Source organism: Notamacropus eugenii, chromosome 1, assembly GCF_028372415.1.
Source record: "Notamacropus eugenii isolate mMacEug1 chromosome 1, mMacEug1.pri_v2, whole genome shotgun sequence".
NCBI lineage: Eukaryota > Metazoa > Chordata > Mammalia > Diprotodontia > Macropodidae > Notamacropus > Notamacropus eugenii.
In genome coordinates, this window is record NC_092872.1 from 219,810,172 (window position 1) to 219,835,796 (window position 25,625).

The window sequence follows — 25,625 nt, forward strand, 5'->3', positions numbered from 1 at the left end:
TGGCACTTGTAACCTGTGTGACCTTGGTTAAGTACTTAACCCCTCTGGGCCTCAGTTTTCTCATTTGGAAAATATGGGAATTGGACTTGCTGGTCTGAAAGGTTCCTTTCTGCTCTAGATATATCCTATGATCTCGTGGCTTATAATGGGAAACTGTGTTTGGGAAGATGTCCCCAACATTTGAAACTGATGTCAAGGAGTGCAGTTAGCACACTCCTACACCACAGTGAAGGTTCTTGGTGCCATTTGGTGAGACAAACTCATGGAACCACAGAATCTCAGAATCCTAGAATTGGAAAGTACTTTAGAAGTCATCAAATCCTACTTGAACTCCAATAGAAACCCTTTTCTACAATGAGTGTAGTAGAAAAATGGCTGTATTTGAAGTCAGAAATTTGGGTTTTGTAGCCTAGCTCTGATACTGTGTGAGTTTGAACAAGTCACTTAACCTCTTTAAGACTTGGGGTTTTTACCTGTAGAATCAAGTGGTTGAACTGGATGTCCACTGAATTAATTTCCAACTCTAAACCTATAATCTTTCATTAGTGATCATCTAATTTCTGCTGGGTTGGAGGGACCTTGGTTCTGAGCCAGTGTGGAAGTTCTTAAGTTCATTTTTCCATTGGCTTACAGCAGCTGGGAACTGGGCTGTAGCTACCCCAGGACAATTCTTAGGAATTAGAGAAACTACAGTAGGAGCTGAGAAATATGAAGAAAAGATTTCATGAACCCTCACTGCCCCCTCTCCCTTAATTTCTTACACCTTCCTGGCCTCCAAAGGGAGAAAGTAGACTCCTTAACTGAAATAAAGTAATACAAAATCATTGACTGTATTGACATGACCCATGATGGATAGTTCTGTGACCCATGGCTCTTTATTTATGAAACTGTAAAATATACTCTGATTTCCTTGGATCTCTGCTCACTCATCACTCAATGCTTATTTCAGTTTGGACTAGAAATGAAGAGCGTGACCTATGGAACTCACTGGACTCTCCATCAGTTATTTAATCTGTTTCTAATAAGTCAAACTAAGTATCAAGAACCAAGAGACAAGGATGATTACAAATGTAATTCCTCTTCTATAAGGAATACATTAGTGATAATTACCTGGAGGACTTGTGTATTTTAAAACCATTTTGGTTTGAGAAGTCAGGCAAGCAAACCTCGCTAAAGGCATTAATTGTTCTGCCCTTAATGCAAGGAACAGACAAACTTGCACAAATTTAGTTTGACAGCTCAGGCTACAGTCTCTGGACTGTGAACATTAATTTGTAATGCATTTGATCCTAGATGGAGCAGATTGTTGTTGAAGAAAGCAAATTTGTGCAACAGAATAGAAGTTACATGATAAGAAGGAGACTACATCAGAAACAAAGTGAACTCTCACTGCTGTCCACCCTGAAGACCCTGGATCCAGGTATATTTTTGGAGCATGTTTTACATAAAAGCATCATATTGCTTCTGTTTCCATTTCCTATCAATAATGGTAACAATCAATGTCACTCTTTTGATAGTAAAGAAATGTGTAAATGCATATATATATGTATATGTGTAGATATATATATATGTATATATATATATGTGTATATCTATATCTTTAGGGTCATTTATAGATACAGGCTATTTTGCAGATTGATTGACCTTTCCACCCATGATTTGGGGAACAAGAGCTCCTCAAGCACTGAGAAAAGTTGGATTCAGAACAATAAATTAATTTAAAATGTTTTTTTTAAATAAAAAAAGAAAAGTACAAAAGAAATCACTTTCAGACTGGTCACTTCTTCTTTTTCTTCTTCTTCTTCTTCTTCTTCTTCTTCTTCTTCTTCTTCTTCTTCTTCTTCTTCTCCTTCTTCTTCACTTCTTCTCCATTCCACTATCCTATATACCAATTTACCTCTTATCTCCTGCCTGTCCTTTACATTCCCTGCTTGGTGACCCCTCCTCTCCTTACTCACGTATGCCTCCTGGATCCTCTGGCTCCATTCAAGGCTCAGCTTACGGGCCATCTCCTATAGGAGCCCTCCACTGATTCCACCCCCTTGTTAGTGGCCCATCTCACTGAAACTCCTTTGTAATTATTTGGGGTGAACTTTGCATTTACTTTTCTGCATATATGTTGCACGGTTAAACTTTACTGTGTGATGGACCCCTTTGGCTGTTTGGTGTGGCTTATGGACCTCTTCTCAGAATAATGTCTTTAAATGCATAAAATAAAATACATAGGAGAACAAAGGAAACCATTTATATTGAAATATAATTATTACAATAGGTTTAAGAACCAAGTTTATGGACCCTGGGTTAAGAACACCTATCCTAGTATGATGTAATTTCTTTGAAGGAAGGGGCTATTTTGTCTCCTTATAAAGTACGTAGCTGGTACTTTATAAATGCTTGCAGTAGGAAAGAAGGAAGAAAGGAAGAAAAGAAGGAAGGATGGAAAGCAAGGCTTACTTTTATTTGAATAATGAATGACAACTCAAAGTTCTGTATATTTACAGTTTTAGGTACTGTGACTGATTGAGATCTTTCTGAGTTGGAGATGAAGTTTTTCAGGTATTAGGGCAGCTAGGTGGCATAGTGGATAGACTGCCACTCCTGGAGTCAGGAAGACCTGAGTTCAAATCCAGCCTCAGACATCTACTAGATGTGTGATCCTGGGCAAATCACTGAACCCTGTTTGCCTCCGTTTCCTCATCTATAAAATGAGCTGGAGAAGGAAATGACAAACCACTCCAGTATCTTTGCCAAGAAAAGCCACAAGTAGGGTCAAGAAGACTGAGGAACAATTGTACAATAACTCTTCAGGTATTACCCAGTGATCAGTCTTCCACTGAAGGTTTCCCAGCTTTGCAAGTCTGGTCCTTAGACAACAGATCAATGACCATTACTAGACCCGTGTTCAAAGTTTTTTCAAGTCAGTAGGACCTTCTAGAGGTTGTAATTTCCTGGCATACCCCTGCAAAAACCCAGAGCCTCTTCCATACTGCAAGGACCCATAGAAGCACGTTAGTGGAGGGTCAATGCATTAAAAGGAGAAATAAATTCATAGTTTTTGTTGCAGTCAGAAGTAGTGACAATTTTACTGATTTAATTCCTTTTTCACTCAATAGTTTTCAACTTAATAGAAGTATTTTTAAAGTGACCTTTATAGTCTTTTTTTTTTTTGTCAAAGTTTCTTTTGGCACAGGAGTACTTCTCTAACTCTCCTCCTTTTCTGTTTCTTTTCCCTTCCTTCACCAGTCTTAGAAAAATGAGAATCTGACAGGTAGATCCTATTTATATTATACAATTTGGCCAAACTCGCACTGGTTTCATTTTGTTAGGAAGAGTCCCCAGACAATTTTCCACATTCTTCAGGCAAAGGGAATGTTTTGAACATTTTACAATAATGAAGGTCTATGCTTTTATATTCTGGTTGATGACATAGAATCCTCCCCACTAATGAAATACTGTCACTCAGCAGAGAATACCAGACATCTTTCAGGGAATTGCAATGACCCAAATTGTGTTTCTGAGACATTCTTGATTCTGCCCGGTAGGGTCTGCATGAAAGGTGAGTTCAGAAACTGAGCCATGTGTGAGCAAAGACCATGGCTCAGGATTGTTATTCTTTGAAAGGAGGGCTTACTTGATTCACTGATGAACTGAAACATCACTCACCCCCAAACCATTAACACAAAATAGTGAATAGTCCTCAGATTCCTGAGAAAAACAGCAGGCAATGCAGGTAATCTTTCAGAAATGGCTATAAAATGCTAGATAAATGTGAATTATTATCATTATGACCTGTTAGCTTCACACATTCAGCAGGGATTCAAACACCAGGGGGGAAATCAGTTCTGGGAAATCAGGAGATAGGATTATTTATTCCCTTAACACAATTTGGAGCAACGACAGTACCAGCTAGATACTGGACAGAACCCGGGCTGATTCATAGGGCTGATAGGGCCCCTGGGACCTCTGCTTCCTGCCTCCTTTAAATCAAGACCCTGTTCACAATTCACTTTATGCAGGCAGTCTTCCCACACTATGTGAATGAGGTGAGATCTTGTACTTCCTTTAACTTTCTGTCCACTTGTGCTTCACTATCAATTTCCAGTTTAACAAATGCATTTTTTCCCCCATTTCAGAACCAGCTAGAAGAGACAACCAAATAAATCAGGAAGAAAAATAATAAAATATAAAGAAAAGTCTTAAAAGGGGGAGGGTCAATATTTAAAAATATGTTGATGTTCATATGTCTTATATTGGTCCCCCTTCTCTCCACTCATGTGGCCATCACTCTAGCTCAGACTCTCATCTTCTCCTGCCTGGATTTTTATAATATTTTACTATTCTTCTTCTTATTGTTGTTCTTTTCCTCCTCCTCCTTTTTCTTCTTCCTCCTCCTCTTCTTCTTCTCTTTCTTCTTTTCCTTGTTCTCCTCCTTCTCCTTCTCCTCCTCCTCCTTCTTCTTGTTTTTCTTTTTCTCTTTCTCCTCTTTCTTCTTCTTCTTCTTCTTCTTCTTCTTCTTCTTCTTCTTCTTCTTCTTCTTCTTCTTCTTCTTCTTCTTCTTCTTCTTCTTCTTCTTCTTCTTCTTCTTCTTTCTTCCTCTACCTCCCTACTTCCAGTCTCTCCTTTTTCCAATCCACCTTCCACAAGGATGCCAAAATAATCTACTTAAAGAAGTTTTGATCATATCACTCCCTTACTTTTAGAATCTTTAGTGGCTCCTTAGTGTCTCTTGGATAAAATGTAAATTCTTTTGTTTGGCATTTAAAGCCCTTCACAGTTTGGCTTCAGATTACTCTACAAGATGCTTCATAGTATAGAAAAGTTGTGCGATGGTAGGACACTGGACCTGGAGTCAGGGAATCTTAAGTTTAAATCTGCTCTCAGACACTTTATCGCCCTGGGTGAATCATTTGATCTGTCTTCCTCCGTTTCTTCATCTCTAAAATGGAGATAATAATTGCACTTTTCTCTCAGGGTTGTTGAGAGGACAAAATGAGATAATGTAGCATATAAATGCTATAAAGCTATTTATTATTGTCATTATCATTTCTTTTTACATATTCTATTATTCCAACCAATTAATCTATTTGATATTACTTTAATTCAGCATTCCATTTCCCACTTCTGTGCTTTCACAATGGCTGTTTCCCATGCCTGTGACACATTCCCCACCTCCCATTAGAATCCTTATCTTCCTTCAAAACTGCAGTGACCTACCATTTCCTGTGGGAAACTTTTTCTCCTCTTCATTGTTATTAATTCTCTCTCTCTCCCTCTCTCCCCCATCCCTTTCTCTCTCTCTCCCTTTCTGTCTTTCCGTCTCCCTCTTTTTCATTTTCTCTTCTCTCTCCACATTATATTGTTTTTATTTATTGGAATAAATATCTTCCCTGCAAAAGATAAACTCCTTGTGGGCAGGGGTTATTTTTAAACTTTTGTTAGTCTGTCCCCAGAGCCTAGCAAGCACAGTGCCTTGTACATAGTAGACATTTAATAAATAAGTATTGTACTGAATTGAATTTACTTAATTTTGTTAGTTTCTGTAATGCTTTAATGTCCACAAAGAGCTTCACATACATTATTTTGTGGGATCTCATAAAAATATGTGAGATTGCTACTTCAGGTATAAATCATCCCCATTTTATAGATATAGAGACTGACTCATACAAGCCCAGGGTCTTGTAGGGATGACAAATGGAAGCAGAATTTGAAACTAGATCTTTCCTGATTCTTAGTTCAGCACTTGTTTCATCCCCTGCTTTGTGATGCTGTAATGCTGCTATCAACTATATATGTCCGGGAGACAAGAGCTAAATCATAAATATTACCATAGAGTGCTAAGCATACAGTAGGTGTTAATTCAGTACCATACTGTCCAGCATTATTCTTTGTTTCATGTGTTTATATCTTTTGTACCAAAATGGCCTTTAAGTTCATTAAAGGTGAAGACCATGCTTTCTAGCCAAGTCCACAAGTCAACAAGCATTTATTAAACATACTTAATGGTTCACTATCTAATGAGGCAGTCTGCTCCATTGTTAATTAGTTGTAATTGACAGAAAATTCAAATTTTCAATGAACTGAAATCTGCCTCCATGTAACTTCCATTCATTGGTTTCCTTGGTCAATTCATTTCACCGCTCAAAGATTTTAGGAATTCACTCATTTCTTTCACTCATAACAAAAAAGGGCTAGGAAATTAGACATTTTGGTGCCTTATTTTCAGACAGTTTCAATTTGTTTCTTTCCTGAAGATTGTTTTGCCTTCTTTATGGTCCCCCTCAAAGCACTTCTAGTCATAGAGCTTTTCTGACCTTGCCCCTCACTCTGAGACAGTTCCCAAGAAAAAGGGTAATGCAGAGAAGTTCATAGTTACCTCAAAGAGATCTCTTCATCCCCATCTCTAAATCTAGAAAGTATTGATGATGCTTCAGGGAGGAAGAAAGACTACTTTGGAGTTCCCCCTAGAGATAAAGTTTTGAATTTTTTTTATGTGTCACATACTTCTTTGGCATTCTTGGTGAAGCCCATATACATTACCTCAGAATAAGATTTTTATATGCCTAAAGTAAAATATTAGGGTTACAAAGATAACCTTGAAATACAATTGTTAAAATATAAAAAACCCCAAACAAACAAGTTTATGGACTCCAGGCTAACCCTTGCTAGAAGTTCAAATTGTTCTGAAGAGTTTCTGTGTTTCAGCAACCTCAGGATTATCGTCCACAAGCTTGGAAGTCTGTGGTATTCTCTAGGTCAGCCTGTGACTTTTTCTTAGTCAAGAAAATGTCATGTATTCATACATTCAAATTTTCTATGCCATGCCAAATGAGAGATCGATAGGAATTGCCTCTGCCTCCTAATCTTTACTGTTTAATTGGTTTCAGAGAGAGATACACAACGACTCTGTGCTTCAGCACCCAACTCCAAATTCTTTCTCAGTGGGTAAGTTATCAAGTGGACAAAAGTCCAAGCTTTCTATATTAAAGGATTATGATTATCCCAAAGTAGAGCACTAGCTCCAAATGCACTGGTAGACCTACTGTGAAATGAAGATCGGGCTGCTGTGGAAGAGCTGACAATATCTAATTCACTTTGGTGAACCCGAATCATAGAACTTGAGAATTGGAAGGGACCTTGGCATCCAACTGGTCCAACCCATATTTGAAAAAGAATCCTCACTACAATACACCCCAAGCCTTTGCTTGAAGTCTTCATGGGATGGGCTCTACTTTACAACACAAATCATCCTACTTTTGCAGTATTTACTCCTGATTGTTATTTACTAATATTATACCTAAATTGACCTGTTATTTACTAGCATTATGCCTAACAATTTCCATCTACTTCTCCTGATTCTGCCATCTAAGGCCAACTAGGACACATGTAATGTCTAATTTCCTTATTATAGCCTTTCAGGCCCCTGAAGACAGCTATCATGACCCCTCTGAGCCTTCTCCAGGTGAAATATCTCCAGTTTCTTTGATTGATCCTTATTTGACTTAGGTTAGGGACTCTTCACCACCTTGGTTGACCCCTTTTGGATGTTCTTTAGCTTACTAATGTCCATCATAAACTAAGATGTCTAGATAGCAAGACACTTTCTTCCTGGAATTGCATTAATTAATCTAGGATTTTTAGATGTGTCAAGTGGCACAATGTGTGTGGTCTAAGACATTCAGGAGATTTCTGTTGTCCCTTTGAGAATAAAGTTCAATCTCAGTATAATTACAGAATTTGAGGCAAGATAATTGCTTCAGATGCTAAAGTAGGTACAAGGGGTGGGGTGGGGGAAGGAATTGATTTCTTAATCCCCATTTCTAGTGTATTTTATTCATGTTGTTGCCATATTTACCTTTGGCTCTCTATGGATTAAAGCTAGTTACAGTCCTTGCTTATTGGAATTAATATTTGAATAATTCATTTGTGAAAAAGCACTCTATGAAGATTATAGTTTCATCTTTTCTTGTCTTCCCAGAATGATTGTTCATCTTTGTAGTCCATGAATAGGACATCACTTATCTCTACCCTAACTGCTAACATCAAGAACTGACCACAGGGAACTCCCTAAATTGTTTGATACTTCCCTGACGTTTGCTCTCCCTTTACCAGTGAGCTGAGTTTTTACTTTGTGTATAATCAATAACCGCATATCCTCCTGTACGGTCAATGGTCTTGGATGCTCTCAAATTTCAATATTGTTAAGGAAAGACCTCTAATCTTAGCAGTTTCTTGACCACAAAATGAATGGTTTTCTAACTCTGATATCTTGTTTCTAGATCAACTAATTCGATTGTGCATGGGGTTCCCCTAGGAATTCAGCAAGATGACAGGTTCAACTTAGGATCGGCCTTCTCTGAGGCACCTAAGAGGTCCTCCTCAGTGGTCTCTTTTCAGAGATGTTTATTACAAAAGAAGGAAAGGGTAATGTTAAAAATATATATTTATAATTTATGTACAATATATATAATGTATGTATGTATGATATATTTAATGTATATATTGCATATGTGTGCATATATGTATATGTACACATTTAAGTATATGTATATATGCATTTGCACACATACATATGTATACATATATGTTATATGTATACATTGTACATATATATGTATATGTATATACATTATACGTATATATGTATATGCTTGAGGAAGAATTCCAAACAAGGAGGAAGATGTGGGATGGCTAACTCAGTTAGTCAAAGAGAGAACAAAGTTTCTCTAACTGCTAAGAGGTTAGCAGATTGAGCTTGGCCAATGGGAATGGAAAAGCAGAGATACATTTTCCATGCTTTTAATGACGTGGAGTAGGTGAGAAATGACATTAAAGCCCATTTCTCTGAAATGAGCCTTCTCTGCTTCTTTGCCTGAGGTTATCTCATCACTCATGATTTATTTGGTTTGGCGTACCTCTATTCATTTAGATCCTTGCTAGCTGTGAAATTAGAATTTATGACTTTTCATGTTTTTGCTACATAGATTATAGAATCATGGAAAGTTAGATCTAGAAGTTACTTTGGAATTAATCTGGCTCAGTCCCTCATTTTATAGTTGAGAAAAATAAGGTCCAAACTGGGGAAGAGACTCGTTAAAAGGTATGCAGCTAATAAGTAGCAAAGTCTGAACTAGAACTCTTTCTATAACACCATGAAAATTCTGGGGATGAGTAACAGCCACTTACCTAGAGAGGAGGCAGTTTTATGCAGCAGATAAGGTATTGGATTGGAAGTCAGAAAGACTTAGGTTTGAATCCAGTCTTGACACATATAGGCTATGTCATCTTGGATAAGGCATTTCTCCTCTCTGAGTCTCAGTTTCCTCATCTGTGAAATGTAGATGACTGCTATTTCAAAGGGTTGTTTAGAGGCTCAAATGAGTGTGTGTAAAATGCTTTGCAAAGCTTAAACAAGAGATTCGAGTAGGTATCCTACTGGTTGAACAAGGCCCATAATAATCCTGAGTGCACACCACACCAGATTAAAATGTTATTTGGAATTATTTAACAAAATAAATAAAAATGCAATAAAATCTAGACAACATCACATTTTAAAACAAAGTCAACATTTGGCCTTCAGGGATCTGTATGTACGGATTAATGGTACCTATTTCTATTTGAGTTTGACACCACTGGTTTAAACCATAGAAGTCAGTTATTATTATGATGTTTAAATATTTTATGACCCAAAGATTCCACCATTTGCTAGCTACATGACATTGGACCTTTCACCTCCAGTGAAATTGGACTATCACATTCAGACAACAACAAAAACCTCTTGGTTGACCAATGGGTCAATAAAGACCTATCAAGGGATTGCCTACTTTCCTCTAAAAATCTTTAATAACTTAATTGAGCCATTTCAATTCTGAATAATAATGATCATAACTGGTATTTAAAGAGATCTTCAATATTTCCAAAGCATCTTACCTAATTATCTCATGTGAGTCTTGCAATAATTTTGTGAGGTAGATAGTATGGATGTTATTATCTCCATTTTACAGGCACAGAAACTGAGGACCCATGAAGTTAAGTGACTTATTCATGGTCAAAGAGGTGTTAAATGCTTGGTTAAATGCCTTTGTCCTTTCTACTCTAGAATTTAATGAAGTTCTGATTTTTGCCCCTCTTTTATTATACACTGAACCTGCCTTTCCCATCTCTGTAGGGAAGATCTGGGCATGGGGTGGGGCTTGACCAGAAAGGGCAAAGCTAGTCCTATTTATTATATGATTTCTTTTCTCCTAGTTTTCAAGACCAGAATTTATCCAGTTGGCTGGAGAGGCACCAGTGACATTACTACTACCTGGATCCATTGTGGTAACTACTGCCTTCAATATTGCCTTGAGTGGAAGATGAGAGTAGGACCAAGAAATTCCTTTATTCCTACTGCTATATATGATGATGAGAACTGTAGCTGGTGGGTCCTGAGGGTGATGTGGAAGACCTCTCTCTTCCCTGGGACTCAAAGGAACATTCCATAGAGCCAGAACCAAAGTTAAGAATATTTCACATAGGGAACCTAGGTAGCCAAGTAGACAGAGGGCTAGACTTGGACTCAGAAAGTCCTTAGTTCCAATCCAGTCTCAGACACTTGTTAGCTGTGTCACCCTAGGAAGGCACTTGATCTCTGTTTGCTTCAGTTTATTCAACTGTAAAATGACGGTAATGACAGTATGTACTTATTAAGATTGTGGTGAGAATCAGACCTGATAATATATGTAAAATGCGTTTCAACCCTTAAAATGCCATATGAGTGTTAGCTGTTGTTACTGCTATTATTATTTAAGAAAAGCAACTTGAGGAATTGTCATGGGGGCAGTGTTGCTTTATAGGTGTATTCATGTCCAGAGGCAGGGAGTCTAAACCTAACTCTTTCAGGGTGTGTGTGTGTGTGTGTGTGTGTGTGTGTGTGTGTGTGTGTGTGTGTGTGTGTGTGTGTGTGTGTGTAAGCCCTACAAGATGAATGCCATAACCATGGGCAGCTTCAGGGTGATATAGGTTTGTAGATGATCACAAAGTGAGTCATAGGCACTCATGGTGAAGAAGAAAGACCAGTCACCAGAATGGGGGAAAGCACGCCCCCTTGGATATTGGTGCCCTGGTCAAAGCCTTATTCGTCATGTGCTTGTTACAGCTCTACACAGGTCTTGAAGAGGGAGAATCGCATATTATTTTTAGGTCTAGTCTGCTGAATCACTAGCTGTCATTGCTTCATGGCTGTCAGGCTGATATAAGCCAGGCCTCTGGCTGAGTCCAGACCTTCCAAGTCTCAAACCTCCACTTAAAATAGCACATTTTCAAAACATGATCACAACTGGAGCTGAAGGGCTGGTGGCAGAAGAACTGATAGGCTTATTCAGGCTTTAGTCTCTCCTGGTGCCCAGAGTCCTGCAGACACCTAAGGGCTAGTCCTTTAGACATTGCCTAGGAGGCTCTCAGCGATACTAATCGCCTTCCTTTGGAACAAGGTTGAATTTATTACTTTTAACATGACCTTTACATTTTCTGTCTCCTCTGTTATGGTGGCAAACTGCTCTTCTGGGCCTCATGGGTTATACTGTGGTCATGCTCCCAAAGTCCCAGAGTCAGTAATGTTGATGAGATTTATATTTTCTGCTTGTGTAGCTCAGTAGCAGCAATGGGACTGGTGCAGACAGACCCCACATCTGCAGGGCCAGTAAATAACCAGAGACCATCTAGAAAAAGGCTGCTATTGTGACAACCTTCCATCCTTCTTCCATGTGCAGGAAAGGATGATTAGTAGTGTATGTGTGTGTGTGTCTGTGTGTGTGAGTGTGTGTGTGTGTGTGAGAGAGAGACAGTGAGAGATGTGGAAACAATCTCCCATATAGGCTGGGTACTCTGGTAACAGTAATTTGGGGTTCCTAGGAATACTTCCTTTGGTGGAATTTCTTTGTGATGTGCCCTAGCATTTTTTGTGTGGATGAGAGGCCTAAGTGTTGCCCTCAGTGTTTCCTCTGTAGATGGTGGCACAAACACCATCTGTCTTGCGTTTCTGGAGGCAAGGAGTCCCAGGATGTGGGAAAAGCAGGCATCGCCCCATGTTGAGATGAACACCTACAGACTTAGCAATCTCTCTGGAGCTATTTACAGAGGCCTTTCCCTGTCCATACTTCTTCATCCGGAGTATTTTCTACCCTGCCACTGCTACTGTTCCACCTTCCAAACCAGTAATAATAAAATTAATAAAAGCAGCAATACTGCTTAGCATTTATATAGCAAACCAACAACAATAATATTAACAACAGCAAATTATTAGAACTTTTATAGCTCCTTACTGTTTGTGATGTGCTGTACATGTCTAATCCTCACAAGAACTTTGTGAAGTAGTTGCTATCATTATTCATATTTTACAGAAGAGGAAACTGAGGCTGAGAAAGGTTGAGTGATTTGCCTAGGTCACATAGCTGATAAATGTCTGAGGTCTGATTTGACCCAGTTTTCCAGACTCCAAGTCCACCATTATCTTATCTATTAGAAACCAGACCATGTAGAAGCAGAACCACTTAGTTCTAACTTGTGCCTTGGGAACCACATTTTACTCTGGCCATTTCCTGCTGTCTTCACACCCCCTTTCCACCTTTTGCTCTGAAAATTGTTATCAAATCATTACCAGTGTCTTTGCAAAGGAAGTGTCAATTGACTACCCTATTACTCCACTACCTATGTTCCTGATTTCCCAGACCAAAACCCCTTCCTTGGCCACCATTTTCCATTGTCTCCCTTGGTTGTTGTATGATTTACTTGAGATCAGGTACTGTCCTAACACGTAGTAAGCACTTAGTAGTACAATGGATAGAGTGGGGTCCAGGAATTAGAGAGACTGATCTTCCTGAGTTCAAATCTGGCCTCAACACTTCCTAGCTGTGTGACCCTAGGCAAGTCACTCAACTCTCTTTGCCTCAGTTTTTCATCTGTAAAATGAGCTAGAGAAGAAAATGGCAAATCACTCCAGTATCTTTGCCAAAAAATTCCCAAATGGGGTCACAAAGAGTCAGACACAACTGAAATTGTTGTTTACTGAATGTTTTTCATTCATTCATTCATTCATTCATTCATTCATTCATTCTTTAAGAATGTATCTACTTTTGAGTTTGTGGCCTCTGACAGTGTCCATTTCTATTGACCTACATTATGCTTCTAGGAGGAGGAATTTGGTAGCAACTTCCCTTCTTCCTTCCAGTGCTTCCCTGACTTTAGTACCAGGTATCTTGCTGGGCAGCTAAGATTCTTTCTCTCTCACCAATTCCTTGCATCATTGTATTTCACATGTCCTGCTACTTATATATCCTAGTTCTTATGCACACAATTTGATAGCTTCAATCAGTGATACTACTAAGAATGAGTAACCATGTAGATACTCTTATGGTTCTGAGCAGCTGGACTTCCTGAAAATAATGTCCGGTCAACTAAATGAGTCAACTGGGCAGACATCTCTACATGTTCTGATCCTTTAGGACATCCACCCAATTTTTCACTCTTTTCACTTTCTTTTCTGGCTCCATAGAAAGAACAAGATGAAACTATCACTAGGAATCAGTACTCTTGCCATTTTGGACACTGACCATCCTATGCTCACTTCCAAATGTCTGCTTTCCTTCTTGCAGTATTTTATCCTTAAGCAAAAAGTTGGAGTTACACAAAATCAGGAATGCAAAGCTTGTTTTTTCTATCTTCCAGATTCTTCTTTTTTGCATATTTTCGCTTACCTGTGTCAACTTCCTTTACCACTTTTCTTCCCCTGCCCAATGCCCGGTGTCTTCTCTCAATCCCTCATCTAAAAGTAGTTTCAAGAAAGGAGGATCTTTCATCAGTCATTTTTTTATGAATCAATATGATTTTGAATCCAATCTCTCCCACCTTTCAAAGGCATTCTCCTTCCCTTCATAGAATGTTTCTTTCTTGAGAGTAGGGATTGTTTAATTTTGAAGATTTGGGACCTCAGTGCTTGCCTCAGTGTCTGACATAATAAGTACCTTATAAATACTCGTTGATTGATTAGTTTCTTTTACTTGTAGAGTGAGGCAGCTATTCTTAGGTAAGGGGATTTCAACAGGGAAGGTGAAAATTATTTTTTTGAGGCTACAGGTAGAGCCCTTTCTGGTTTCCCTAATCTATCACCTGATGCCCTTCTCATAGTAATAACTGATATTAAACACTCATTTTTTATTCTGAATTTAATAAACACCAAATAAAGTTCTGCATGCCTTATTTACATTCTCTCATTTGTGCTTCATAATAACCCTGTAAGTTTCATTACCTTTTTACCAATGAGAAAACTAAGGCTCAGAGTATATAAATGATTTAGTCATGGTTAGATAGCTAGTGAATTTTGCGGAGTGGAGTGGGACTTGAACCCACGTCTTCTTTACTCTAGGCCCAATGCTCTTTATCCAATATGCCATGATGCCCTTTATTTCAGCCATCCAGGAGCAGTGTAAGGGGTGGACTTTCACCTCTACACAACCATCTATTTATTGTTTCTGCACTGCCTTGTTGAGTACGTCTGCCTTTCTCTGCTCTGCTGGTGGCCAATTTACCCAGAAAGATGATTTGGACTGTGGTCTATACTGCTTACTTCCAGTACTTTATGCCACCCTGTGTTCATAACCTGAGGAGAGGAAAGCTCAAGACATCAGAAATAGTTTCATAATAAATCTTTCACCTGCTGCTAAATGACATCGACTTTGGCTATGCTGTGCAATTTCGAGAGTCTAATTAATCCCCTTATCTCTCTTCCATGACTATTCATGGATTCTTCATGTTAGGAAGAGCTGGGTTGAGATGGTAACTGGGCAGTATGGAATTCATTATCATTATCTCCAAGTTGTGAACCTCAGTGAACAGCATTAGATTGATTGACAACACTGAAAGTGTAATGAATAATTAATGATGGTCCCTTGAAAGCCTCAACAGGGAGATGGACAGGGGAGATACACTGAGGATTTTAATGGGGATTTCTGCAGGGGGAAGGCTCCCATTGGAACTGTCTTTATAAGCACCTCCGTGGAAACAGAACCCACACTGCAAATTGGAATATGTTATAGTGATATTATAGAGAGAGATATTGCACTGACAGGGACCTGGCATTCATGTATTTTTTTTTCTTCTCTTTCCAGACAAAAAAGGGGAAATCATCTTTGTCTCAAAGAGAACTCTATGTGGTTCTGCTGAATGGGCAGTGTTTAGAAGTGAAATGTGACATCAAGTCCAAGGCACGAGATGTTTTTAATTTAGTTAGGAACTATGCCAACCTAGTCGAATATTTCTACTTTGGCTTAGCTTGCCAGAAAGGTAAGTGTTTACTATAGTATAAGGTACATTTTAAAAAAAGGTGAAAACTAAAAATGAAGTTCATTAAAAAAAATATCAACTTCCTTCTTAGCAGCAGCCAGCTGGCAATATATTCAGTGACATATACAGATGACCAGGATTCTGGTTGGCTGAATTTGATGTCACTGGAAAATCACTTAAAAATCTTTGTAGCTCACTTTCTCCATTAAAAAAATGGGGTCAGTATTTTCAAGTGTCAAGTTCTTTGTGTGGGGGCCATGATGTAAGTGTTATAATGAAGTGTTAATCCTTCCCTGAATGTGGAATAGGATAGTTATTTCAGGGCTATGCTCAAGGCTAGCTACATTGTAAGATTTGCAAGTTAGAGAAGTTGAAAATTCCCATCCAAATATAAACATAGGACTAAAGGAGAGTTGTGGGATCCAGTAGAATGTAAAGTCCTTGAGGATAGGGACTGTTTTCATTTCTTGTCTTCAAAGTCTTAACTTTTAGCAAAATGCCTGATGCATAGGTAGTAACTAATTTGGTTGAGTTGAATTGACTCTAAAGGTGGTCCAGGTCCTTAGGCAAGAATGTGACTAGATCATATTGAATACCTCTAGAGAAAGAGGCTCTACAACCCCCTTTCCTCAGTCAATTTTCCTGTGTCTTAAAATTCCTGGTATGAGGAGCTTTTATTTACAAAGAATTATTTTAATTCTGAACTTAAACACTAAGAGAAAAAGAACACTTTCATACTCACAGCAGAACACAGAAAAAAAGATTCTTTATGGAACTGTGAACCTCAATTTTATAACACTTGCTTAAAAAATGTGTCATGAATTCTATACATTACTTTCAAAATGTCCTGTTGGATTGGACTTCCTTTTGAACTTCCTTCTGTTCTCTTCTGAGCATTAAAAAATGTTTCAGTGACCCTCTTTTTTGGTATCCACATTGCTAACCACTCTTTCCCACACCACAATTAACCAAAAGTAGGAAAGGGAAGAAACAACCTTGTTACAAATAAGAAAATTCTTCAAATAAAATGATTACCCATATCCAAAAATGTATAACTCTGCACCTTGTATCCATCACACCTCTGTCTGGAGGTGGGTAACATATGTCATCATAGGTCCTCTGGAGACAGTTGATCAGTACTTTGATCAGGCTTTTTAAGTCTTCTAAGTTGTTTTTGTTTTTATAATGTTGTATATATAATGTGTTCTTTTTCCGTTTATTTCACTCCACATCAGTTCATACTAAACAGAATTCTCTGAAATTTTCTCCTTTCTTACAACATTGCATTCACATATTGCCATTCATTTATCCATTCCCCAATGGTCTAAGAGGCAACCTAAGGCACCCCTTTGAATGGAGTTCTTTTGGTTCTTCTCCCTTCCCTCCCCCTGACCCATTTAATAATAAGTGCTCAAAAACCTTGATTGATTGATTGATGATTCCTCCTTCAGAATCAGGAAGTTTGTTTCGTTTGTTGACCATTCCCTTCCCAGAATTTTCATCAATCTTAATAACCTCTCCTCAGCCAACTCCCTTATTTCTTTGTTGAGTTTGGCATCAAATTAATTTGTTCATAAGCTCATTTGTATGTGTTTAATACTCTTTTGTCCATTCAGATAAGAATCAGGCTCATCTGGTACCCACTCTTCCTACCCCTTCTTCCATGTTTACATATTTTTCTCATCTACCCAGTTATGAGAAGCAGCAAGTTCCATTTCCTTCTTCCTCTTTTTTACGCTAGTCTTACTCTCTTTTCTTTTTCCTCTTTTCAAATCCTTAAACAGAATCAATTTTGCACCATACTGTCAGGATCTCTACCCTTATTTAACACCCTCAATACCCTTTCATAATTAGGTTTTGAATGGCCACTTTTTTCTGTTCTCCCTTACTAGAAAGGCAACATTGTACCATCACATAACTCTTTGTAACTGTAGTGATACATTTCTCTTTCTTGGTTTCTCTGGACTCTTAGGTGTTTGTATTTCTAAGTTCCCACTTGGCTGTGGTCTTTTAATCAGAAATGTTTGAAAATCCTCTATTCCATTAAAGATCAAATTTTCCCCCTAAAGGATTATACTTAGTTTTGTAGAATATGCAATTTTTGTTTATTAAGTTTATAGCTTTTGCCTTTTGGAATATAGTAGTACAAGATTTCCTCTATTTTTTAGTAGCACCTGCTATATTTTGCTTAATTCTGGCTACAGTTCCTTGAATTAGAGGTCCTTGATTTCTTTTTTGGATGATTTTAGTATTTTTTTCTTTGAAATAGGAGCTCTGAATTTTGACTGTGACATTCTAGGATTTTTCCTTTTGGGGTTCTTTTCAGGAGGTGGTCACTGTATTCTTTTGATTTCTACTTTTCTCTCTGGTTCCATTAAATGTAGACAGTTTTCATTTATGATTTCTTGAAATATCATTGTTTAGGCTTTTAAAAAAAATCATGATTTTCAGGAATTTTGATGATTCTTAAGTTGTCTCTCCTTAACCAATTTTCCTTTTCAGTTGTTATTTAATATTTTCAGTTTTTTGATTTGTCTGAGATTTTTTTTCTGTTTCATGGAACTATTGATTTGGGTTTCATCTCTTCTAGTTTTCAGGGATTCCATTTCTTGGGTACCTTTTTTTTTCTCCTAAGTTAATCTCTTTTTCATTCTTTCCTCAAGGATTTTTATTTCAGTTTTTCCTCTTTTAACTTGCTAGGTGTGGAAAATCCATTTTCGCCTTTTGGATTTCTTCTTTCAGTCACTAGAGTTAGATTTGCAGTAAATTTTGACACCAGGTAGTGTTTTCTGTGATTTACCTATCTCTATAGCTTTAGTGTCTGAATTGGGACTTTGTACCAGGGCCAAGCTCTACTCCTTGCTGTATTCTTGGGAGGAATGATCAGCTCTGTTTAGTCATGCCCTGGCTTCTCATGGTTGCTTTTCCTTCAAGATTTTACCCCTCCCTAGATCTATGAGGTTGAGAGGCCAAAATATCAGGGCCCTCTCTGGTGTTTCAGGGAAGAGTGTAAGGATCTTGGCTGTCTGGGTTTGAGTCATGGTTCCATAAGCTGCTTGTCCCTGTCTGTTGCCTGCCACTCCTTGGAGTTTACAAGATTCTTACCCTGTGACTTTCTGATCACACTGACACTTTCTGACTGGGACTCTCAGGCCAACCCGGAACTCTGGATGTCTCTGACCACAGAGCATTGAAGGCTACATGTGTCCTTGGCCATCTCTGTTTACACTGGGAGGTTAATCTGTATTGGGGCTAGCTTTGCTGGGGGGTGGGGTGAGGAGCAGCAAACATTTTGTGCCAGTCTAGGTTGGAAGAGTTTCTCACTGAATTCCTTGATGTCATTCCATCTGTTGTGATCTTCAGGTTTTTGCTAGAGTGGGTGTAAGGAGCTGGGCAGCCTACCTCACGTTAGATAGTCATCTTGGCATGAACTCTATAAAGAGCATTTTTAGCTTGCCTTTTCTAAATCTACTCTATTTTCCTCCCAGCTGTCCACGAATGGACAAACAGCTACAAGTTTGATATTACTTTCTAATTCCCTCCCTCATCATTTTCCTTTCATAGAGTTATAGAATCTTAGCACTGCAAGGGACCTTCAAGGCCATCTGGTCCATTCTCAAATCTGATGCATTAAACCTCTGTAAAAATTCTCAGATAAGAGATCATCTTTGAATACCTACAGTACTCACTGTCTCCTAAAGCAGCTGTTTCTATTTTTGAATTTTCCAAATTATTAAGGAATTCTTTCTTTTTTTATTAATCACTGCTACGAGAAACAACACTGATCTTCTTTTGTCTACCTCTGCCTAACATAGAAGTCCTGTCTTTCTACATTTATATTAAGCCTAAAGCTGGTTTTGGGAGCTAGACAGAGATACAATTTCAAAAAACAATTATGTTACTCTTCCCTGGCCTATTTTCTCTTGATCCACATCTCTCTTTACAAATACTGTCTCAAGTGAGGTAATATTTGTAAAATGCTTAGCACAGTGCCTGGCACATGTTATTCAGTTGTTTTTCAATTGTGTCTAACTCTTTATGACCCCTTTTGGGTTTTGTTTTTGGCAAAGATACTGGAGTGACTTGCCATTGCCTTCTCCAGCTCATTTTATAGAGAAGGAAACTGAGGCAAACAGGGTTAAATGACTTGCCCAGGGTCACATAACTTGTAGATGTGTGAGGCCAGAGTTGAACTCAGGAAGATGAGTCTTTTTAATTCCAAGTCCAGTGCTCTATTTACTGTGCCACATAGCTGCCTGTATGCCTAACATACAAGATGTGCTTAATAAATCCTTTCTTTCCTTCCTTCCTTCCTCCCTTCCTTCCTTCCTTCCTTCCTTCCTTCCTTCCTTCCTTCCTTCCTTCCTTCCTTCCTTCCTTCTTTTTTCTTAGAACTATAGATTACCCTATATAGATGTTAAATCCTAACATAGAGAACTGGACAGGGCCATACATTGATGGGGGGCTGTCTTCCTAGAGATTTATATATATAAGTTGAGTGGTAGAATGTATTCATTCTGATGTCTGTTCAGACAGTAATAATAGTTAACATTTATATGGCACTTAAAAATGTACAGGTCCTTTGACTTCTATTCTGTCTTTTGATCTTCCCAACAACCCTGTGTAGTAAGTGCTATTATTTTACAGATGATGGTTTGAGACTGAGAGAAGCAGGCACTTTGCCCAGGGTCACACAGCTAGTAAATGTTTGAGAGAGGATTTGAATTCAGGTCCTCTTGCTTGAGAGTCCCAAACTCCATTCACTATGCCATTTAACTGCCTCAAACCATTGAGTGTTTCCATTTCAGGTAAAGAGTTCTTTTTCTTGAATGATGAAACCAAGTTGTATGAAGTGGCCCCAGAAGGCTGGAATGACAGATCCAAGAAGAAAACCACCATCGTTAACTTCACACTTTTTCTCAGAATAAAATTCTTTGTCAGCCACTTTCACCTTATCCAGTGAGTGCCATGCTCTTTTTGCTCATCTCTTTTGTTGTAGATGCTTGCTTTAAGCTAAATCATGAGTACCTGCGCACACAGTTAAGTATGATTCAAAGAAATTTGACATGGGGCACAGCATTAGTCATTGGGGAAATCAGGAAATGCTCCCCAGAGGGAGTGGTGCCTGACTGGAGACCTGAAGGAAGGGGAGCATTCTGAAAAGATCAACAGAAGGAGTTGAGGTACATTTCAGAGGTGGAAGAGATTTCTTTCTTCAGCCCTGGAGAGAGTATTTGCATGGAGATCATAGGTCCAAAACATTATTAAAGTAAATGTTTGTTAAAATGAGTTAGGTTTATAGACTTTAATTATGCATTCTTTCACAACCTTCACCTTTTATAGACTGAAGAGATGGGTTCTATTAAATTTGCTGTCTTATGCCAGCCATGGTATAGTGGACAGAGAATTGGCTTTAGAGCGAGAAAGATCTGAGTTCAAATCTCATTTTGGACACATACTTGCTACGTAATCCTGGGTGAATCACTTCCCTTTTTAGTATTCTAAATAACTCTATTTAAGACTGTAAGTGGCAGAGATGGTGCCAACTTGTACTGATAGGGGGAATTTCCTCAGATGGAGTTTCCTAAATGACTACAATCTTACCCTCATAGGTCAGCTTTTGCATCTTCCTTTTTCTGCTTCCCATTGGTATCTGATAATTTTATTTGCCCTTCTCTCTCTGTTTTTCTAGGCACAGTCTTACGAGACATCAGTTTTATCTCCAGCTCCGGAAAGACATTCTGGAGGAACGTATCTATTGCAATGATGAGATGTTATTGCGGCTTGGTGCATTAGCCTTACAAGTGGAATTTGGGAACTATAGTCCAGAGGCATGGCTGATAATATTATGTTTATTCATGCATTCATTTTGCAAGCATTTCTGAGTGTTCCTGACTATGTAATCCTGACCTGGATGCTCTGGGTGGTGGAGTGGGTTACTAAAACTAGAAAAACCTGACTCTGAAGCTCTGTATCTATGACATGACAGTCTATGATAGAGATTCTACCTGAGATCATAGATTTAGACTTGAAGGAACTTTAAAGATGATCTTGTCCAGGTGTTATTAAGTTGGGATCTATGAAGTTATTAAGAATGTTTTGATAAATATATTCTAAAGTATTTGATTTCCTTTGTTATCCTATGCATTTTATTTATCTATTTAAAAACAATATCTTAGAGAGGGTCCATAGGTTCTATTATACTGCCAAAGGGGTTCACAACACACAAAAAGACTAAGAACCCTTAATCAAGACCCCCCTTTTAATTTTACAGACAAAGAAACTGAGATACAGGGAGAGGATGTGACTTGGCTGAGGTCACACAGGTGGAAAGCTGTGGAGCCTGGATTTGAACTCAGGTTTTCTTGTTCTAAATCCAGAGCTCTTTCCAATGTATCACCCACCTGTGCTTTGATAGATCTGTGACCTCCTCCAGGTAGGTCCTCCCTGGACCAAAGCACATTGCAGCCCACCCATGTGTTCTTTATTTTTCAGTGATTTCCATCATGAGACAGGTGGAACACCAGTGACATTACTGTAAACTAAGCGCTAAGCGAATTCCTATCCAGCCTCTCCCAAATGACTGGTGCAGTTAGGTCAGCCCTACCTGTGTCTGTACAACTGGAGCACAATCTAAAGTTAGAGCTCTCTGGAAGATTCCTTTGATGCTATTTGTTTACGATAGCCCTGGGGCTGGGGAGACAGACCACAGAAAAGCAAATGACAGGAACTCTTGGCCATTTCACATTTAACAGTGGTCATTGGGATGCAGGTTAGCAACTGAATGGGAGCTCCTGCTGAGCCCTGGTGTGCCAGAGTTTTGAAGAGGCAGAAGGGTTTAATGCAAAGAGTGCTGGACTTGCAGTGGGGACAGCTGCATTTGAATTATGGCTCAGACACCTACGAGTCACTTAGGCTCTTGGAGACCTTTTCCTTTGTTCTCATCTCCTGGCTTCCCACAAATCCCAGCTAAAGTCCCAGCTGAAGTACTGTCTTCAACAATCAATCAATCAACATTTATTAAGTACCTAGTATGTGCCAGGCATTGTGCTAAGAAGCTTTTTCCAGTCTCCTCTAACACGAGTGCCTTCCCTCTTTCAATTTGTTGATATACATACATGTAAAATATATGTATGCATAAAACAAATTGAAATATATATAATATATATGAAACAAAATGAAATATATATACATGTATTATATATATAAACAAATATCTCTCTACCTGTCTGTCTGTCTGTCCATCTGTCTGTCTATCTATTTATCTACCTATCTTATTTGCATATAATTGTTTACATATGGTCTCCTCCATTAGACCATGAATTCACTGAGAGCAAGGACTGTCATTTTGCTTTTCTTTGAATCCTTATCATTTAGCACAGTGCCTAGAGCACATAATGCATTTCATAAATTTACTGACTATAAATGACCTAAGAGTTGTTGATTTGATTTGGTGAAGGGTATTTCCACACCTAGCTTTCTATAACCTACCCAGTCCATAAAAACCCATAACAAAACATCACCTACCTCACTAGACTGTTATGGGAGAAAAAAGTGGTTTGTAAGCTCTCAAATGCAATAGAAATGTGAGCAATTACTATTATTATTTTTCTCCTTTTCAAGTGTGGCGCCATTCCAGTGTTTGTGGCTTAGTTAGAGCAGCTCTTCTGATCACAGCACAGATGGGCTGGCTGCAGGCCCACCACATCAGTGCCTTCATGGAAACCATTAGAATAAGAATGAGCTATTGAAACAGAAGTTGGACCTTCGTGGGTTTGCAACCTCCTCTAAATATCAGTCTAGGATTCGCCTGCTTCAAATATTCTCCCTAGGAACTCAATTGTTCATATTCATTCATTCATTCATTCATTCATTCATTCATTCATTCATTCATTCATTCATACATTCATTTGTTCAAGAAGCATTTATTTGTTGTTGAATAGGTTTTTTTTTCACTTGTATCTGTCTCTTTGTGACCCTGTTGGGGTTTTCTTGGCAGAGATACTGGAATGGTTTGCCATTTTCTTCTCCAGCTCATTTTACAGATGAGGAAGCTAAGGCAAACAGGGTTAAATGACTTGCCCAGGGCCACATAATTAGTAAGTATCTGAGGCCAGATTTGAACTCAGGAAGATGAATCTTCTTGATGTATCCACTGGGCCACCTAGCTTCCCTTATTACGTATAAGGCTAGAGGCAGCATGGCTTACTGGATAGAGCTTTGAGTCAGAAAATCTCAGGTATAAGCACTACCTCTGACATGTACTAGATTTGTAACTCTGGACAAATCACTTTGCTCCTCAGCATCCCAGGTGACCCTAATATTATCAATGACAGAAATTTTGTGAACTTGCACTGTTAGGATCTCTTTCCCAGGAATTTGTTCTTGCTACGGAATTGCAGATTCAGACCTTCCCTCTTCTCTGCTCTCCTTAGCAAACTCTGTGCTGTTTGATTCTTACAACAATCCTGCAAATAAGCGGTGTTATTATCCCTATGTTACTGTTAAAGAAAATGAGACAGAGGTTTTTGTGACTTGCCCAGAGTAACACAGCTAGTAAGCATCTGAAGCTGAATTTTGAACTCGGATCTCCTTGACTCCCAGCCAATATTCTTATCCACTACTCTACCTAGCTGCCCCATAGAGGAGGAAGCCCTGTTGCTCTCTGTGTTCTTTGCTAGTCCCCCCGTATTTGCTCACTAACCATTTTGCTTGGCTTAGTCTGAACCCTAACATCTATCCATGTATATACTTTTATTTACATTCCTCAGAAAAGTGGCTTGGGGCTAGGTTAAGGATGTCCTGTTGAATGGGATAGGGGACTTTTCAACCAATGTGTTATTTTTACTCTGTTCAGGCTTCTATAACACATTTTGATCATTAGCCTTTCCCTCCATATTTGATTGCCCATAGGCACAGGGGAAACATTATTTTTTGGTTGAAGACTATATTCCAGCAAGTATGATCGAGAGAATGACACCATCCTGTGTGCAATTGGAGATCTCAAAAATGCACCGTTGCCATGGTCCCCTCTCTGGAGAAGAAGTTGAACTGGAATTCTTAAAGGTATGGGTTTTCAGTCCCTAGAGAATAGATATTTCTTTTATCTATGGCAGTGTCTTTCTTCCTAAGAGTTCATGTATTTCACAGCTATAATTCTATCTATCTTTATAAGAGCTAGGGTATTCTTCCATAAGCTAGACTTATTCCTCTTTTTGTCAGATTAAAAAAAGGTGGCCTGGGTTGCAGGTTTTTTGGGGGTCATGGAGATAGCAGTTTTCTTCTCTCTGGAGCTTTTCAAGACAAGAATTGGGTTGGAGAGGAAATTTTTGTTTAGGAATGGATTGGATGAAATGATTTCCAAGTTCTCTTCCATCTCCCATCCTGTGAGTGTATTGCTTTATGAATCTAAAGCAGTCAAGGAAAAAAAAGTCATTTGACCCTCTTTTCCTCCCCCCCTCCCCCCCAACCCTAGTCCTACTCTCTATCCATTATGCTCTGCTTTCTCTTCTCAACATTTTTTTTAGTATAGGAAAGGCAAATGAAGTCAATGAATATTTTATGTTGTTTTCATAGCTTGATTTTACTCTGTGTTGAAACCTTAGTAAGCAAAAATGGCCACAAATGATTTATTTGTCCATGTGAATAGATTGTACCCAAGGTTGAGAGGAATGTTTAAGACTGTGTTTTCTTGTTTCAGTTTAAAGTCTTTTATTTAAAGATACATTCTTAAGAAAATTGAACTTTCTGAGATAATTTTCATGTCTGGTCTTTATTTTTAGTTAGCTAGTCACTTAACGTTCATGTGTGGTAAGCCTAATGTGGCTTTAAAATGAAATAATTTCCTTTAGAAAGTGTGAGCAGAAATCCAACCCATTTCAGATTCAGTTTTTATGCATAGCCAGTGTCAGGAATAGTTGGCACCCTCTCTACATGCTGAGATTTAAGTTGTTTTAGCAATCTGGTGCATGGTTTATTGGGAATGGAAAGTGCAGTGATAATCAAGGCAGATAAGACAAAAGCTTCAATTACTGATGCACATGTCATTGGAATCTACGTGGATTTCTAGGTATGGTGCCATCACATTGGGTGGTTTTATACTAGTCTTATGAAATATTTGAACACTTCAGGCATAAAAGAAATGATGGTCAAGGGAATCTTAATCATAAGCTAAATTGTAAAAATGATTTTGTTTCTTATTTTTTAATTCTTTCATCAAAAACACTGATCAGAACTGAGAGGTAGCATGACAGAAGTAGTGGATAGCTCCTTGGACTTGGCATTAGTAAGGTGTAGGTTCAAATATGCCC

The 25,625-nt window shown here is 38.5% G+C and overlaps 1 protein-coding gene across 7 annotated transcripts in view; it reads left to right on the forward strand.

Moving 5' to 3' along the window:
- FRMPD2 (FERM and PDZ domain containing 2) overlaps positions 1–25,625 on the forward strand; it is a 306,604-nt gene that overhangs the window by 34,325 nt on the left and 246,654 nt on the right. For all 7 annotated transcript variants that reach the window (XR_011971421.1, XR_011971422.1, XM_072627697.1 and 4 more), the window contains exons 6-13: positions 1,294–1,420; positions 6,885–6,942; positions 8,277–8,421; positions 10,246–10,317; positions 15,141–15,315; positions 20,124–20,274; positions 21,008–21,146; positions 24,229–24,381. Coding sequence is in view for 5 of the 7 variants with exons in the window: in XM_072627697.1 (XP_072483798.1) it covers positions 1,294–1,420; positions 6,885–6,942; positions 8,277–8,421; positions 10,246–10,317; positions 15,141–15,315; positions 20,124–20,274; positions 21,008–21,146; positions 24,229–24,381 (1,020 nt within the window). In the remaining 2 variants the exon portion in view is untranslated. The remainder of the gene's footprint in view (positions 1–1,293; positions 1,421–6,884; positions 6,943–8,276; positions 8,422–10,245; positions 10,318–15,140; positions 15,316–20,123; positions 20,275–21,007; positions 21,147–24,228; positions 24,382–25,625) is intronic.